We start from the raw sequence: 19,841 nt of genomic DNA on the forward strand, positions 1-19,841 counted from the left end.
CAGTGCACTGAATAGATATGAAGGAAGATGATGATATAAACATAATACATTTTGCAACATAGAGCCAGTGTCCAACAGGTGATTATAGAGTCATCATACCAAAACCACAATCAACCAACAGATAATGTTGCCATATATAGTAGAAAACTGGATTTGTTTAAATGACACATTCTATCCTAGCGTGCCTGGCAGATATAATCAAATACAAGACTGCACAAGGAGTAGGCATTCCAACTCCTAAGGAAGACAAGATTAAAAAGCATGTATTATTTAATACAGAAAGATACATACAAACAAAACAAGTATTTGGGTAAGTAGAGCCATTGTGGGTTCTGGAAACATTCATAAACTGAGCCATGGGGACCCGTTAAATACTTCAGTATTTACTCTTGCTATACTATACATACAGGGCTAAGCATTTTGTCCCTAACACTGCTAGCCCGGTTTTAAAGTTACTCATCTTCTGCAATGTGACCTTTCGGAACGAACAGGGCAGCAGCACAAATAGCTGTGCCCCCAATGACTCTTACAGCATCTGCCAATCTGCATCTGCCAATTCAGAGCATGTGGGCTGCAGGATACTTTACCCAGCTGCCTGTGCAATCTACATCAACCATGCAACCAATGTTACCATAATCTTCTAAACGTGATCTTCACAGGCAGTGAGTAGGACTCCATGGCACACCAACTAGGGCTAATTTTAGCCCAAAGGCTACTAAACACACCAACATATGATCCGCCCATTAATACATGTTCAAATGCACAGTTTGATAGGTACAATAGAGGCCCTCGTACAGCTCAGCGAAATACAAGTCACAATTTGCCTGAGCTTAGTGGTAGTTGCACCAGTTGCTACTGATATCAGGAAGACCAGACTTTGTATAACTATATAGGATATATATCGGAGATTAAAATATTGCTAACCATCTCCCGAGCTATAACAATCATGTCCTATAAAAAGATCCATAATTGTCAAGTGTGCATTAAGGGATAATAATAATAGCATTTCGATGTTCTGGAGACTGATTAGCCAGTCTAAATTAGGAACTACCTTTTAGAACTTCTCATAGTATTATTAATACATGGATCACCATTATATGTGTGTATATGTATGTTAGTTTAATTTAACAGTGATGGAAACGTATGTCACTTTTCACTGTTATTTAGGCGAAATCATGTAGGGCTTTGTAGACTGAAGTATCAGCATGCCTTGCAGAGCAAAGTAAAGCCACCCTGACAAAAATAATTGCCGTGGTATTTTTAAAACTACAAACAATAAACTAAATTCTCACATTCCCTATACAGTCAGCAAAAAAAAAAAAGAAGGTTTAATAATTGGTGACCTGGTTGTTGAAACCCAGCCATGCTATGAGAAATCCCAGAGATTGCAGTTAACACAAATATTCTGGAAGCTCTCTGGGTTGATATATGTCCTGTTGAGAAATGGCCGTGGCCATATCTCACCTATATATACAGAACTAACAAGAAAAAGTCACACCAAGCAAATATTCCATGATAGGATAGAAGAAGGGTATGGTATAGGCAATGTGTAAATTGAATACATTTTTCTCATGTTTAATCTTAAACACTTGGGACCTGTGGTGTTATATATCTAAGCACAGAAGATTTTTAAGCTGGGAAGCCAACAGAAAATTTAGAGGGATACATGAATTTTAGATAATTGAATCATTGTTTTCGAAGACTGGAAATGCAGACGATCATTAAAGATGAATTAATTGTATTGTGTTGAGTTGGGAAATTAATCCAATTTTTTTTTTTTTTTTTAAAGAAGCATAGCAAGACAATACAGGAACATATTATAAGACATTAATTCTTAAGGTAGCACATACAGTGATGAGTACTAATAAGGAAGGAAAATATACTATGCCGACTATTTAAAGTCACCCAAAAATAATGTAATCTGTTGGTAATAAGTATATGCAGGAGATTTCAGTCATCAGTATAATTTGCAAAAAAAGTAAAAAATATTTAAAATGTGTGTAAATATATATATAAATCATATTAGCATTGGCATCCTATAAATGAGTAATATATGTAGCACAGAAGTCCTGTTTTTTTCAGGCTTGTAATTTAATTGCATTAACTAACGCTTATTGCTTATTGTATATACTTGCATGAAAAACACTAACAGAATTATTCACCGAAGTGTGGCTTTTTGGGGATTCAAAATGCGTAACAAATTTTATGTAAAATAAAAATCCAAACTTGAAAGCAAACTTGGAAACTCTTTAGCAATTTGGAAATTGTGTCCTAAAATTAGAAAGTCACTTTGAATTCTTGACAACACTATGTAAAATACTCTGAAATTAATAAATTGGGGAGAATTGCCAAAGAAATTGCTAAATTTTATGTTGAAATAGCAGAGAAGAAAAAAAAATAAAACACAAAAACACAAAAAACAAATTGAGGACCTGTTCCAGTTTTAACTTTTTTTTTTGCCCTAAAATGTGCTGTTCTATTTTTAACTTTTCATAATTGTTGCCTTTAGTTTGGTGTATTCAGCCATTATTATTTATTTAAACCTTTGTGCACCTCGAAAGGATGGAAGTCCTAACTAATAACATTCTCAGAACATTAAACAGCCAACATTCTCTTCTCTTGGGGACCGGTGTTCTTCATTACAGTTTTTGTTGCATGCATTGTTTTTTGTATTATTTTTTTTTTTATTAAATGCAAAACATGGCTTTGTTTTAGTGTGTGGAAATGCTGATAATTTTTTCAGAACAAACCATATGTTGTTGTTAATTCTGCCTCTCCACGTTTAGATTATCTTTGCAGATGAATGCACTGAAGCGGAGGGGAGACACTGGCATATGAAACATTTTTGCTGCTTTGAGTGTGAAACTGTTCTGGGTGGCCAACGGTACATTATGAAGGAAGGCCGACCATACTGCTGCAATTGCTTTGAATCTCTGTACGCTGAATATTGTGACACATGCGCTCAACATATTGGTAAAAAAATTTCTCCATGTTTTGTTTTTTTAATATTATTGTGGATGCTTGCAAAATCTTATCTGATAGTGAAAGAACAGGGTTGTTTGCTTTGCTCCTTGAAATGTTTTTGGACCGCAGCTGCTATAATCCGCTGCTGGCTTGAGGCTGGGAGAAAAGAGTGGCAGACTAACAATATCTAGGGGACATGTTTTCATACATACCTTTGATCTAGAGGCTTTAAATTTTAAAATAAAGACTTACTTCAGTTTTTTTCTATGAAGTAATTCAGCGTTTCACCCAACTTTAGTCTATTTGTTTGGGCATCAATTTTAATCGAAGACATAAAAAAAAAGGCAAAAAATCAATTGGTAAACAAGACCGGATTGTGTGATTTATATAAAAACCCTTTAGGTCTCCTTATTTTATTTTAAGACCAAACTTTCCATTAACCTTTCATAAGCAGAATCTTACAGAAGCCATAAAATTGATGTAGAGTCCGTGAACTAAAGTGGAATCACACAAATGTATTTTTAGAGAATGAGAAAATGTCCCAGTGGCCAGCAATTAGCTGGAAAGCTGCCCGAGTCAGAGACAATGCAGATCCTGTGACTCTGTGGCCAAGAAAATGACTTACAGCATAAATTACAATGCCTTTTACTTATCTCAGTCTGTGCCAAAATACATTCTAAAACAGCAACACAACGTCCCACCAGTATCTTGTGAACAAAGGGGCTTGTAAACATGAAATTTAAGATTTGTTAGGTGCTAGGGTAATTTTTATTTCCTTTATCATCCATACTTACTCCACAGCTACCTTGTTGCCAGAGGATAGCATTTGTTTTACTGAATACATTAGCATTGAGATAGCTCTTCACAGCTCAGAGAGTCTATAAATAAATTGTGATGTGCTAGTTGCTAAGGCAACAGTGTATTTTAAATGGGTATGAAAATATATATATATACTGTATAAATCTACGCTGATGGTGGGGCGATGATGAGGTCCATAAACGTTGGCTTGACTCATGATGAGGTCCATTGAATATTGAAAGCAATATTTTTTTTCTTAGTGCCCCAAGCCCCCTTTTCTTGAAATAATGTGTCACGCCAAAACCTTGTGTGCTTGATTTATTGGTGTACCTGTTGTCTGTGTAAGATTGCGCAGGATATAAGACATTTGGGGTCTTCTACCCACTCGAATTGAAACATTAAGAAACAGTCCATGTATTATTATTTATAAAGTCCCAACAATTTTTGTTTCTATCCATGTATGATTGAGAAATATATATATATATAATCAGGTGTATATACACACGATAATGGGTAGCACAGAAAATTTGGCATAATATGTTAAACAAAAAAAGAAATCACAGTCATTTAGGCAAACAATCCTAGTTATGATCTGCTGTTAACTTCTGGATGATAATTTTCTAAATGTATTGCCAGTATTAATTTGAAGTTCACTGTATAATATGCCATTTATCCACTAGAGTCTGCAGCCCTGGGGACTTTCTTGATCTGCTCTAGCGTTTTCCAGATTTGACACCTAATTACTAGGCCTAATGCACAAGGTCTTTGTAAAATCTCACTGTAATACAGCATCCAAATAATGTATTGTGTATTGTGGAGTTGGTCACAGTTTATGATTAGTAGGCTGAAATTGATCGTTTTACAATGTTTAACCCCCGAAGGACCAATGACTGAATAATTCAGTCATAACAAACCAACATTACATTTCTTTTTTATCCTTTTTAAATAGTTTTGAAGGCTGGAATACTGGTGCCATCCCGATGTTCACTGTTAAATTGTTTGTTGTTTATATAAACTCTGCTGTTTAGGAATTGTCATCTTGTTTATGCAGCTGTAAACACACCTTCCTTGACTGTAACTTACACAGCCTCCACAAAAAAAAAGGATTTCATTTTTACATCACAGTGTGTTTGACTTAGAAGTCAATTGAAGTTTAATCATATACTTGAGGCTGTTGCAGACTTAAACATGCTATTAACAGTGGGAGATAAAATTAAACACACTGTGCAATAAGGTGTGTAGGGAGACTGTGTAAAGCCAGTAAAGGTGTGGCTGAAGGCTGCATAGAAAGGGGATTTAACTGGCCGTTTTCAGAATTACACTTGGTATAATTCTGAATGAGCCTTGTCTCCAATATACAGAGATCTGTACTGGGAAAGCCCAGCAAGGGTCAATATCAGCTATGAGAACCTGCCAGAGTCTCAGAAGCCTGCACCCCACAAAAGCTGCGGCTGAGCACCATGGCTCCGCTGTGGTTTTATGAATGGTGTTAAAGGGCAGAAATCTACATAAGAACACAGTCAGTGCTGATTTCCAGTGCTGCGCAGAGCTCATTGGGCAGTCTGGGACCACTAAAAATGTCACCAGCTGCCTTACAGGAGGCCAAGGTATCGATTGATACCTAGGGTTAGTGGTGTGAGCAGGGATTTAACCCTGCTCACACCCGATCTTTAGTTAAAGAGCAGTTTGCAGTGCTTGCTCCCAGCTGCAAACATCTGATCTAAAAGTCTCGGGACACTCAAAATTGCTACAACAGACAAACAAACCATGTTCCCATCCATAAGCACAGTCTTAATCTAAAATTGTCCTCTCTTAAAACATAAACTATGATAGGTCTTATTACCAAGGTCTGGATCATACCCCTGTAAAACACAATGAGCTTGGGGTCCTCTTCTGGTAGACCCTGGAAAATTATGGACTTTCTCAGAAACTAGCTTCTTCCCAGGGACGTTACCAAGCATTCTCTAAGGTTCCTGGGTGACCTTTTTGCTTGGATGTCTTTCAATCAGGCATCTATTTTTTTTTTAAAATGCCTGCTTACAAATTACTCCATAAAAATGCGTTTTGACAAATACATCGTAATTGTTAAATTTTCCACAAAAACTACATTGTACTATGCCGATCAGTAACATCGAATCTCACAGAAACTCTTGACAATGTAATTTATTGTGGTAGAAATGAAATCAGGATCAGAACACACATCCGACTGAAGACACAGTTTCAGGATACACTGAATAAACAAGCCATTAAGAAGCCTTTGAACGTGTATACTTTTGTATTGTCCTTGGAGGGATATTGAAAGATACACAGGGCAAATGGGAATCATTTGGGCCACCCAGCCTGAGTTTCACGTGATCCCTGCAATACTATAAACTCTCTTTGATCTCAGCCCTCTCCCTGTAAACAATAATCTCTCACATTTTTGGGTGTCACCGTCCGTCATTTTCACAGTATGAGCTTCTGTTGACTTTTCCGTTTGAAAAACACTTCCCCATCTGTGTATTTATTTAGAAGTTTGTTATACATCCTAGCCCTTGTTAGTTTATGAGCAAGTATACTGTTTCAAGCTATCTCCTTGGCATGTGGTTACCAGCCCTAAGGAAGAATCTACATTAAATAAAGTCTGATCGGAGTTCAGACTTTTTTTTTTTTTTACCAATTTTATGTCAGTTTTTCAGGACCAAAAAATTTATTTCTCACAAGATTAGAGTGTAATTAAATATATTTAAAGGGATAATGTAATTTATCTGGAAATTACACAATTGAATAATTGCGTATAACTTTTTTTCATGGAGATTAAAGAATTAGCCGTTAATATTACAATCTAGTTCAGTCGAGGCACAGCCAGGGCACATAGTGCATCTGAGAGAGGAGATAAACATGTTTCTGCTCCTTTATCTCTCTATTTGACTGCCAGGTAGGAAGGACAAAGATTATAACATTGATTGACAGGGAGCCAAGACGAAGGTGCTCAGTTCCAGGATAACGCTATGGATTTCTACATCATTTTTTTTAGTTTTTTTTTTCTTTCTTTCTTTCCAAGACATTTTAATATTTGTATAGTTTCGAAACATAAATGTAAAAATCCTAGGAAGTGGTCCCCTTTAAACAAATAAATAAAAATCATAATACAAATGCAAAGGGAGAGTCTGGTGAATGCTCATTCCAATGTTCCCCAATGCACATGCTACAATACAAATTTGCAAACAAGTATAGGTTATCTATACATATGCTGGTTATTTTCTTAAAGGGACGCTACAATGCCCAAATTCAAAATAAATCGAAATCACTGTTTGGATACACCCGCAATGATAATATGTATGCATTTAATTGCTTTTTTAATATATTTTTTTCATTGGGGGTATATTTACTTGCAAAGTTGCAGATCACTTTTCTGGAGCCTTTGGAAACGCTCCCCTTCAAACTCAGTCCAGACTTTCTGTGGCTGTTCAATCCCAGATTTCCAAATACAGCTCAATGAGAAATCTTGGCAATACAGGTGTTCTAAGCAATTGAGTTTAACTACACTGAGCTAAAAAAACAGGAAGTAACAGGACAGGTTGTGTGATTGACATCTAGGGGGGGTGTAACAACATCAATTTATACAAGTACTAATTTCTATTTACATTTTCACTTTTTGTAAAATAAGAGGACACACTCTTTACATATAAAGAGCTTTAGGGGCCTGGAGTGTCCATTTAATGTAATTTATTGGTTACATAATATAGCTTAGCAAGCTTCTTATTCTTCCATTTTTAAATAATGAATCCCATTTGTGCTTTTGACCTAACATTTGTTCTTAATAAATATAAATACTATTTTTTTTAGAAGCAGTGGAGATGTTTTAAACAACAATAACAATAATACAACCTTCATTTGTTCTCTTTCTCACTCAGGTATTGACCAAGGTCAGATGACTTATGATGGCCAACATTGGCATGCGACAGAAAATTGTTTTTGCTGCGCGCACTGTAAAAAATCTCTACTTGGACGTCCTTTCCTGCCCAAGCAAGGACAGATATTTTGTTCCAGAGCATGCAGTGTGGGTGAAGATCCAAATGGCTCAGACTCTTCAGATTCAGCATTTCAAAATGCTAGGGCAAAGGAATCCAGACGAAGTGCCAAGATTGGAAAGAATAAACCTAAGTTAGAAGACAGCAGCATGAAGATGCATGCAGCAGCCAATAGACTCTCCACAGATGTAGATCCACTCTCCTTACAGATGGATTTACTGAGTGTATCGAGCCAGAACCCAAGCCTAAATAGAGATCAGTTATGGAGAAGCAGGGATGAACTGTATCACTATGGTAATAAAATAGAAAGAAGCCAATCACAAAGCCCACTGCAGCTTCTTAGCCAGTGTAATATAAGAACGTCTTATAACAGTGGACAGGGGGCTGGTGCCCAACCAGATATGTGGGCAAAGCATTTCAGCAACCAGAAAAGAAGCCTGTCAATGATGGGGCACAGTGAGAGTTTCTCTCAGGACAACAGAGAGGATTACTACCAAGGAAGGTTAAGACAGCAGGAAAGCTTTAGTGATGTATCCAGTCATAGTTTCAACGAGGCACAGTCAAGTCTCAGAGTTCCAAAATTTAAGGATGCGAAAGGGATGAGTTCCCAGCAGTGTCGAACAAGGCATCCAATTAATGCACTTAAATTCCCAGAAGGTCTTACCCCAACAGAACAAACGCCCAGAGGATCAATGGAATCTCTTGCCCTTTCCAACGCCACAGGTAAGATACGCAATGTGTTGAAAAGTATATTCCTAAACATTGTTTGAACAGACATGTATTTATTTTTTTCATATATATGGTTCAGTTCTGTAGCAGCAAAGAATGTACAAATGTGTACAAGCCCCACCAAGGATATGTCATGATCGTGGACGATGAGTTGCTGACCGTTCTTAATACTTTTTAGGATTTGTTTTGTGTTTGAAAAATATATTTATAGTTAGAATCTGGCTCATTCCCTAATGGAAATGCAGATTTGAAATGCCAACATTCCATGTCCTCCCCCTGGGACAAGGAGAGAGCAGAGGTCCAGGGGGCTTGCTAGAGGTAAAGTGCATGGGTCCACCTGCCAAAAGATGCAGGCATGCTCAGCAAATCGGGTAGGTCTACTTGCCAAAGGAGGTGTGACCACCCATGAAGGGGATGCTGGACAGCCTTCCCCTTCCAGAAGACCATACAAGAAGTGCTTTGGTAGCCCCTAGTGCCCTCTTAGTGCCCAGTCCCCTCCTGCATTTTGAAATCTGCCAGCAGATTTGCTGGAACAAATTACCATTTACCATTTGCTGGAACAAATTACTCATTTTACCATGAGAAATCCAGCAAGTCAGGTATTTATTTTCTAATGTAATGCTCTTATGTCAGGGTCAATGTGTTCTCTAGTTTTAAACAATTATAGCACTCGTCTCATATTAGAACTATATCAGAAAAAGGATGAGAAAGCAGATTTACTTTCAAATGTAATATGGTCTTCCAGACAGAAGCACACAAAAATGCAGTAATTGCGGCACTAAAAAACAACCGATTGCCAAGTTTATATTTGACTCTATGGGAAAAAATATTAAAGATCAACTGCATCTTTTATAGTATATTACATTCTGTAGAATTAATTAATTTAGCATTTTTAACTTAAATAAAGTGCTGGCCTGACATGCCTCCGCTGTAAATCTTTTTCTGAAGAGACAATAAAAGTAAACTTGGAGTCAAAGGACTGGCTCATGTTATAGCTGCACATCTGCTACACTCAGGCATACAAAAGGTTTAAAGGTCCTTCTCTTTTTCAGAGAGAGACGTGCCAAATATGTTCCTGTGGATGTTCACTGTTTTACACTTCTTTTTGCAATCAGGCGTTGTTTAGAGGAAGAAACAGATTTTAACTCGTCATGTACATTTTCAGCACAACAAACAATTTTATATTTCGGGGTGCCCAAAATGTAGATCCTTAGTTGTTGACAGGGGTGTATCCTGGTTTTGTGCTGCCCTAGGCAGGACAAAACTCAGGCGCCCCCTCACCCCCCCCCCCCCCCGCCACCCCCACCCAACCCTTCCCCCGCCTTCTAAATACACACACACTGACAGATACGCATCCATTAGCTAACTGTTAGCTAATGGATGCGTATCTGTCAGTGTGTGTGTGTGAGTGTATGAGTGTGTCTGTGTGTGAGTGTGTCTGTTAGTGAGTGTGAGTGTGTCTGTTAGTGAGTGTGTGAGTGTGTCTGTTAGCTGCTAACAGACACACTCACACACTCACTAACAGACACACTCACACACACTGACATACACACACTAACAGACACACTCACACACACTCTCACACTCACTAACAGACACACTCACACACACTCTCACACTCACTAACAGACACACTCACACACACTAACAGACACACACACACACACACACTAACAGACACACTCACACACACTAACAGACACACTCACACACACTAACAGACACACTCACTCACATTAACTCATTTTTTTTTATTTACCCCCCCCAGCCTCCTTACCTTTGGGAATGCTGGGGGGGTTCTCCCTCTCCCTGGGGTCTAGTGGGGCTGCCGGTCGGGCTGCTGGGCTGCATGCTGGGCGGGCGGGCGGCTGGCGAGGGAGCACTTCCTCTGAGCTGTCTGCTCAGCTCCCTCGCGCGCCGCAGAGTGAGGCTGGGAGGCGGAGCCGGAATATGACGTCATATTCCGGCTCCCAGCCTCACTCTGCGGCGCGCGAGGGAGCTGAGCAGACAGCTCAGAGGAAGTGCTCCCTCGCCAGCCGCCCGCCCAGCAACCAGCCCAGCAGCCACCAGCCCAGGATGTCTGTTAGCCGCAAGGCTAACAAGGCATTTGCCCTGGGCGTTTGGGGGCGGCAAATACACCCCTGGTTGTTGAACTACAACTCCCATTATGCTTTGCCAGTCTTTAGAATGGCAAGTTTATGACGGTTGTAGGTCTTTTGGGCACCCCTGTTTAATGTGATGCTTAATATATATGCTCCAAAATCGAATTTTACATTTCTCATGTATATCTGTATAGGTTTTTAGATGCTTGTAGATCTGTTATCAAAGCGCCATACCATAATTAAAAATCTGGATATTGCTGCATGGTATTTTTTTAATCGAAACATCAAATTTCTTGAATTGAATATAATTTGTGTACCCCTGCACGAGCACTTCTGAGTTGTGCACACGTGAAGGCAAACTTATACACATCACACAGCAGTACAAGTTGGCAGACCTTAGACGTATATATGACTGACATGCCCCCTTTCCACAACCCCTTCCAGTTTTACATTCATAATTCTCAAAGTTTGGTTGGTATGGCAATAATACAGATAGCAAATATTTATAAACTAAAAATGTAAAAATAGATCAATTACTATAGATACATAAATGACATGAAAAAACACCTGAAAAATATCCACAATATTCTCTTGGAGTACAACAATAACTGGGCTTCACAAGAGTATGCCACACAAGCATGAGATGAGAGAAACGTTTGGCACTTTTCAAACAAACATACAAAGGGGTGACCAGAGATTTAAAAAAAAAAATGCCCTTACTCATTCTCTTCCCTAGCTAAACCCCTAAACTCAAACAAAGCCTTTTTGGCCTGTTGGAGTGTATCCAAGTGACATTTACTTTTGTAACAATATTATATGAAATATAATTTGCTTCTCAGGTTTTCTAGCTGACATGACCACTTATACAAAATGATATGTTTCAGCATAATATGATTTTGTACAAGATATAAAATGACTACATCTATGAATTAAAGAAAAGTGCCATAGTATCCATTACTATGCTGTTTGCTTTTAAAGGGACACTCCAGGCACCCAGACCACTTCTGCTCATTGGAGTGGTCTGGGTGCCAACTCCCACTACCCTTAACCCTGCAAGTGTAATTATTGCAGTTTTTCATAAACTGCAATAATTACATTGCAGGGTTAACTCCACCTCTAGTGGCTGTCTACTAGACAGCCACTAGAGGTCACTTCCTGGGTTCTAGCACAGGAAACCTGTGCTAGAGCGTCGCTGGACGTCCTCACGCTGTGTGAGGACCTCCAGCGTCGCTCAAAACCCCATAGGAAAGCATTGAAATGATTTTTCAATGCTTTCCTATGGGGAGACGTAATGCGCATGCGCGGCATTTCCGCGCATGCGCATTAGGTCTCCTCGGCCGGTGGGCGAGATCAGTTTCGCCCACCGGCCGACGCAATCACAAGGAGGAGCGTCGCGGAGGCGGAGACAGCGGCGAGGGACATTGCCGCTGACTCAGGTAAGTCACTGAAGGGGTTTTCACCCCTTCAGTAACCGTGGATTGGTGTGTGGGAGGGAGAGGGACCCTCCAGTGCCAGAAAAACTGATTGTTTTTCTGGCACTGGCGTTTCCCTTTAATAGGTTTGAGAATGGTCAAACACAAATGTCAAAATTAGAATAGAATGGGTGGTTTTAAGAGGCCATTTTGTTTCTTCCTCTGAACCATTTTTTTTTAGGTGAAAACTATATTGGATTGAGGAGTAGAAATGGAATATCCAGTCAATTCATTTTAAATGTCAAACTCGGCAAACTATTAGTAGAACAGAAGTGTTGTGCGTTTCACCAAACCTATATTGGCCCAGCATTCAGTAGTGTTACTTGGTTGGGTGGCCTCTTTTGGAGACATCAGTCGGTGAATGAGGTGCTTATCTGACGTAGTTCCGTTAGGAAGGATGGACAAAAACAAATTGGGCAAAACATGCCGTGTGCTATTGCACGAATGTTAAACATTAATCCTTCCATCCTTACCAGAAGTTTAGCTTGCAAACAATGTGTCTTGGTTAAAGTATATATAAATCTTTCCATAAATTGGATGAGATTTCTTTTAAATAAAATAATCACAAAGGATTAGATACAATATTTTCAATACAATCTGTGATTGGTATTTGCTTGAGAAGAATCTGAAGTGGCCTTTACGTGACTTTGTGCCAATAACAGATTTTCATTAAATATATATTCAAGGTTTTTTGCTACGACTGCGATGCAGTATTTTTTCCCCTCATTCTGGAATCGATAATATTTTGTAATCAGTAAAGCCAGTTTTAGAAGCCAGCTGTTCTTCTCCCTGTTGTGTGTCAGTAACAAAGAATGTTTTCCAAGTGCCAGTCCGAGAAATGTTTAGAACAGAATGTCATTGAAATTGTAAGACCTGTGTGTGTATAGTTTGAACCAGGCCTTTTACTGATTTGTGTTAGAATGAACTATGACTGTCTTGGAATAGAAATCGGGTATCTGATACAGCTTCATGCTCTCGTGTAAAATTCCTGAATCTGACTTTGTGTGCATAGACATGCTGTACAGCAGATTTATAGACTTTTGCAGTGGATTGCCAGGACTCAAGAGAAAGAACTATTTAAGGGAAAATAAACATCCCAAACATCCTGGACTGTTTTTCTGCATTCATGTGGCCCTTTTCAGCGTCTGACAAAAATCTAATGCAGAATTTGGCTAAATCCTTTGATGGTACTTAAGGTAAGGCAATGAGCACCGATACTAGTAATGCATCTGTAGACGTGTCTCTCAAACTATGGTGATATCGCCAGTGAGTTATTTACTTTGTTGTGGCTCAGGGAACACATGAGTCAGATGCTGTAACCTCACAGAAATATGCACAATGTTAGAGATATTAGCTTAACTCATGTCTGCAAGATTTGGTATAATGTATTAACTCTGGGAGACCGATGGATGACCCCCAAAAAGGCAGCCCTATCTAGCAGCCAACAAGGGCTCTATAAGTGCAGACTGCTGCTGATGCAATCCTGTGTCGACAAACTCCCATCGCAAAAGTTTAAGGACATGCCCTCTTTGTAATGTTTGAGGAATTCTTAGACGACTGGGTGCCTGGGATAAACAGGACTGCTCTGTCAGATTAAGAACTTTCTCGGAGTTATTAAGTAATAAATCTCAATTTAAAAAAACAAACAAAAAAAAACCTTATTGTGAAGACTACATCTTACATGATGTTCTTCCAGCCACATAAATGGTACTTCACATAAGCTGCTTTTCTACACATGACCTTTGCAGTATTTTGTGGCTAGGTTTTCCAAATGAGCATGTTCAAGTGGTATGCATCTGAACAGAATACCATGTGTCTCTGGTGGAGAAATCTATTATAGACCATGATTGCTCTAGTACAATACTTTTCAAACCAGTCATCAAGAACCAAAAACGACCCACAAGATTTGGGGATAATCCAGTTCGGGTTAAATCAATAAAACCTTGTCTGTCTGTCCTTGATAACAAATTTGAATAAAGTAGTGGTCCAGGCACTCAAGGATCAGTTTAAATAGATTTTTTTTTTTTTTTTTTAAATGCAACGTTTCAATCTCTGGGAGATCTTTTTCAAGCTTGAGAAAGTTCTCCCAGCGATCGGAACGTTTCACTTTTCCAAATAAATCTGCTATTTAAACTGATCCTTGAGTGCCTGGACAACAACTTTATTCAACTATTATGTTTGGGGTAGCCAACACCAGGTCTGGCTGCACCAGTATTCTTGATAGGAGTGCGGAATTCCTCCCTTTTTGTTTTTATACTTGATAACAAATTTGACAAATGTAGCTCTAGTAGGATTATAGCACATTGTTAGGATTTTCTCCACAAACTAAATGTTGGGTGACTGTGGAACTTAAAGTAAAGATTAAGATTTTCCTAAAAAGATCAGGTAATATTTTGTAGTGCTATGCTCTATTTGACGCCATTTATTATCATAGATAGGACTCTTTTAGAGTGTTATTTTTTAATCTTGCATTTCTGGGACACAGGAGAAATGGATTATATCAGAAAAAAAATGCACTCACATAAAAGTTATACCTGGTACTTAATCTGGAAAAACAATTACATAGTAGTGGAACATATAACACTCTCGAATTTTTCCAAAGGTTAAACTTGTCTTTTATTACAAAAATATTGTTGTTTCAGATTTTCACAAATCTTTCATCAGGAATATATATGTAGACATACATATATACAGGCCTTAATATAATTGGTAACCCATTATAATAGATGTGCCATTTTATGCAAAAATAATTGAAAAATAAAAATACACTTGAACCACTTAGAATACTATTACTAGTGACCTTTACTGTGACTGCCGTGGTCAGAATTGAAGCCAAGCACACAAGTACTTTAAATTCTCTTAAACACACCATCCTTTCCCTAGACAATATTGTGCACCAATAAAATGTAATAATTATTTTTGGGTTCCCTCATATCCATTGTCTTGCTTAGCATTTATTTTCCAAACACACATATTGGAAAGAATTGGCAAGCTGGGTAAACTGGAAATTTGTAAGTATTGCGTTTAGGTTTCAGTGAACTGTAGTAGTTTGCAATTTGGGAGGCCACTGTTTCAATTAACTTCAGGCTTTTCACCTAATAAATAATGCCTGGAACAACGCAAATTTTTGTGTTTTGTAACCAAGAGAAAAAGTGGACCTCACAGATTGTACTTGTCAAAATGTTTAACTGCTTCGGTGTTTAGAAGTTGAAAACTGAGCTTGAAGCTTCTCAGGTATTTGTATTTAAGTTACTAAGTATGTACATAACTCTGTTTACAATGCTGAATTGGCATTTCTATGACACCCATACCCATAGAGAGCTGCTAATAATAATGTTGTACGATATTGTGCTTAGAAACTCAATGAGTAAATGTTTGGCAAATGTCCAGTTCACTCAAAAGGGTCATAGTCCAACAGATGTTAGATTTTGACACCATTACTTTATATTTTAATATTGCAAAGCACAATTCACCACGCAAAGTATTATTCTAAAAACATTCAAACAGATCTGCCGCAACCGTAATTAAGAATAAAACAGGTAATATACCATACCATATTAGTAAGTATAGATAATCAAATTTAATCCAAACCTTGATTGCTACATTACGTGATTGGATTTGTTGCTTGAAGTGAATTTGAATTATTAAACTGATTTTATCAGTAAAACAATATTACGCAGATATATTTGGCAATTCGTCTCTTATGGGCTATGTCCCTGGTCCCTCAGACCCTGAAATCTTTGCTGCTCTCCCTTCTAGCCTTATCTTTTTTCCCATCCCGCCATAATTATTGTTTTCAATGTGTCTTTAATAGTTGATGAAAGTTGTTTTCCAAGGAATTTAGTTTTGTTTTGTTCTTCTATTCGTTTGTTCACAGTTTTATTCTATTCCTTGACATTACTGAGATTTGATCCTCTACTCCCCAGCTGAGTTTGCTGTATCTAGATTTTTATATTTTATTTAATTTAAAAAAAATCTTAAAAAAAATTAGAAAGAAAAAGTTTAGGTCTAGAATGATCTAAGCCTTGAGATGTCATCACCGTGGGTGCACAGAAGGACATCCTTCATTTGGATATGATGTACAGATGAGCTTCCCCATTTGCCATTAATGAATTTTATGAAAAGTTGAGTTGGCCCATCATTTCCATGGCAAATGTCCAGATAGCACACATGCTCTGAATGCACCCAGGAGCATGAATTAGTCAAGATCATTATTACTTGATTCCATTCATGCTACCTTAGATCATTTTATGTCCATGATGAAGTGCACCTGATATTTCCAGTAATTCCATGTACCGTATATACTCGAGTATAAGCCGAGTTTTTCAGCACATTTTTTGTGCTGAAAAACCCCAACTCGGCTTATACTCGAGTCAATAGTCTGTATTATGGCAATTTGCATTGCCATAATACAGACAGGGGCTGTGGGGGCTGCAGAGAGCATTACTTACCTTTCCTGCAGCTCCTGTCAGCTCCCTCCTCCTCCGCGCTGTCCGTTCAGCACCTCGGTCAGCTCCCAGTGTAAGACTTACAGTGGGAGCTGACAGAAGAGCTGACCGGACGGCGCGGAGGAGGAGAGAGCTGACAGGAGCTGCAGGAAAGGTAAGTTACAGCTCTGCCAGCCCCCCTCTCCCCCCCAACTGAACTACCAATGCCACTGGACCACCAGGGAAGGAGAGCCCCCCTCCCTGCCATGTAGCAAGCAGGGAGGGGGGACAAAAAAAATATATTATAATAATAAAATAAAAAAATTATAATTAAAAAAAATAATCTAACAAAAAAAATAAAAATAATAATTAATAAAATAAATAAATAATATAACAAAAAAAAGATTAAAATAATAAAATAACAATAATCAAAATGCCCAACCCCAACACATACACAAACACACACTGCATCACACACACTCACACTGCATTCATACACACTCCTACGCACGCACTGCACTCCTACGCACGCACTGCACTCCTACGCACGCACTGCACTCCTACGCACGCACTGCACTCATACGCACGCACTGCACTCCTACGCACACACACTGCATTCATGCGCACACACTGCACTCATACGCACACACTGCATTCATTATATACACACACTGTAAATAAATATTCTATTAATATACGGTAATTTTTTTATGATCTAATTTTATTTAGAAATTTACCAGTAGCTGCTGCATTTCCCACCCTAGTCTTATACTCGAGTCAATAAGTTTTCCCAGTTTTTGGGGGTAAAATTAGGGGCCTCGGCTTATATTCGGGTCGGCTTATACTCGAGTATATACGGTATATAGATTTTTTTTTTTTTTTAAGGACAGGCATAGAAAGAGGTCCAGGGTCCGGATTTCCCGATGTCTAAAGATTTTTTTTCTTCATCACAATTTTGTAAAAAATGCTTTTTATAAATTCATAACCGTGTATATCTTTAAGGTACTAAGGTAGAACCATATTTTTTTTTTAACACGTCATTAACTTTATATTTTTAACTACCAAGCCAATATTTAAATATTGTGTCTTGAAAATAAATTATTATTATTATTCATGCTAGCTGTAATGCTTTGTATCAAACCTAACTATATTATTTGTATTTTAGTAGACAGAATGATTATTCTGAGCTTATTTACTTAGGTTTTGTTCCTGGCAGATAATTTATAAATCTTTCACCCAATTCTACAGTTAAAGAACTATCTTCTTTTGGCTATCTCATCATTATTATCAGTTTGAAAGATAAGATAACGAGATAAACCAGGGTAGACAATTGTACAGATTTTTGGTGGGAAATGCTAAGACTGTTACAATGACAACCATGATAAGAAAAATATATATATAGTAATCTCCAGTACTTAGAGAAATGTATGGCATTGACTAATGTTCACTATGAGCCCTACTTTCCAGTGATTAGTAGTTCTTTGATGTGTTGACAGCCTTATTTCTTGGCTGTTCGTCGAAAGGCGAAAAGCTTTATTAGTTAAAATCACAACTTTTTGTAACAAACTTGCTTCTAAAACAGTTTGCTTTGGAAAGCGCTTGCATATTGTATGCATCAGAAATAATTTATCTCAGTATTGGACTGAAATCAGATAGCGCCTGGCGTTTTCGAAACATTGCCAAAACATTTTTTGGATTAAAATCAATTGCTGGAAGATTTAATATGGAAAGAAAAGAAGTCTCCGTGTCCTGGATTTAAGTTTTTTGAGCCGTGTGTTTTCTGCCATATGCGGATTTCTATTCAAGTAACTGCCAACTGTTCCAGAAGATATTGTTTGATTGCATTGGTATGAATATTGCAACATTTTTGTGTCCATTCCAATATAAGAAATACATAAAGGCAATGTAGTTGTCCCCAATGTTTTTGGTGACGGGTTGTGTATCATTTGAAAATGTAGACTGTAGAGAATATCTCATTAAAATACATTTATTAGAGTAAGATGAATGACTGCAGGTTAAGGGTTAGCAGTCAGTGCTAAAATATCACTGCTCATGAACATGTTTGGTGTCTGAAACACCAGCATGTAAAATTATATTTATTTATATAGCGCCAACATGACAAACATTTAATTCTAGCAAAGTATATATGACTGACATACAGGAACAGTGGGTGAAGACAGCCGTGCCCAAACGAGCTTACAATCTAAAGAGATGAGGGGCAAATACACAAAGGGAAGTGATGGAATCAAGACATCTGTATGTACCTGAAGGATGGAAGCGGTGTTTGGGAAGAGGGGGCACAGTAGATAGGAGACGGCAGAGAAAATGTATAAAGCATGAGGACTTAAGGGGTACAAGTGCGGGAAAGAGATAGACAGGTCGTTTGCAGAGGCCAGGTTGTAGCGTATGTGCTAATGATGTTCGCGCTGTAAGCAGGGGCAAGGTTATGGAGAGCTATGTAGGTAAGTACGACAATCTAGTCCTAAATTAAACGGGAAGCCAGAGGTAAGAATATCCCATTTATAAATGTGGTATAATAAGATGTATGACCTACGGTCAGTTTTAATGCAGTCCATGCTATACCAGTTATCTAAGATATCACTGCTTATGAAGACGTTTTACCACCAGCATGTGTAGTGCTTCCCCTATTCATCTCAGTGTTTTATTTAAGACCCATGCACATTATGTTCACTGTGTGTGCATGTGCAGTACTCCACCGATCTCTTCAATATAATATAATGAAGTCAATTACTTAATGGAGCAATAGATGTGCACAGCGGCGTGCCCAATAAGAAATGATTGTCCTTTACCAGACTTCCTTTTGCAGTCTATCGGTTGTGTGCACATTTCAAAAGGGTTATTCCAACAATATCTGAAGGACATTTTCTTTACAGTACTGCAATAAATGATGGAGATGGAGTGGTTGCATTTTTTAAAAAATGTCACAGCTTTTAAACAAATCTTGGATTCTTATACCCAAATTCTCTTTATTTTGGATGTAGGTATTTTTTTTTTTAATTCTTTATTTTGGGTGTGCACGGAATAAACAAATATCCGGTATGCGCCACAACAGCGGCATCCGGTAGAATAAGTAAACAGTGGTGTTACATGTCATGGCATTCGTTACATAGGCACAATTTTGTAATATTAATACAATCTCTGGTACAGTAGTTTAGGTTCACATGTAGTTTGGAACATGTAAGCATAATGCACATGTCATGGAGAAATAGGTAGAGGAGAGACAAAGGAGGAAAGCATGGTTTGTGCAGAGAGTGTACATGTAAGATTGTTCTAATAGTTGACTTGGTGATGAAATGGTCGCTTAAACTGATTAGT

The 19,841-nt window shown here is 38.1% G+C and overlaps 1 protein-coding gene across 3 annotated transcripts in view; it reads left to right on the forward strand.

Moving 5' to 3' along the window:
• Positions 1 to 19,841, forward strand: part of PRICKLE2 (prickle planar cell polarity protein 2) — a 300,098-nt gene that overhangs the window by 268,409 nt on the left and 11,848 nt on the right. For all 3 annotated transcript variants that reach the window (XM_063426828.1, XM_063426831.1, XM_063426829.1), the window contains 2 exons: positions 2,787 to 2,973; positions 7,659 to 8,498. In XM_063426828.1, coding sequence (XP_063282898.1) covers positions 2,787 to 2,973; positions 7,659 to 8,498 — 1,027 coding nt within the window. The remainder of the gene's footprint in view (positions 1 to 2,786; positions 2,974 to 7,658; positions 8,499 to 19,841) is intronic.

The sequence above is a fragment of the Pelobates fuscus genome, chromosome 7, assembly GCF_036172605.1.
Source record: "Pelobates fuscus isolate aPelFus1 chromosome 7, aPelFus1.pri, whole genome shotgun sequence".
NCBI lineage: Eukaryota > Metazoa > Chordata > Amphibia > Anura > Pelobatidae > Pelobates > Pelobates fuscus.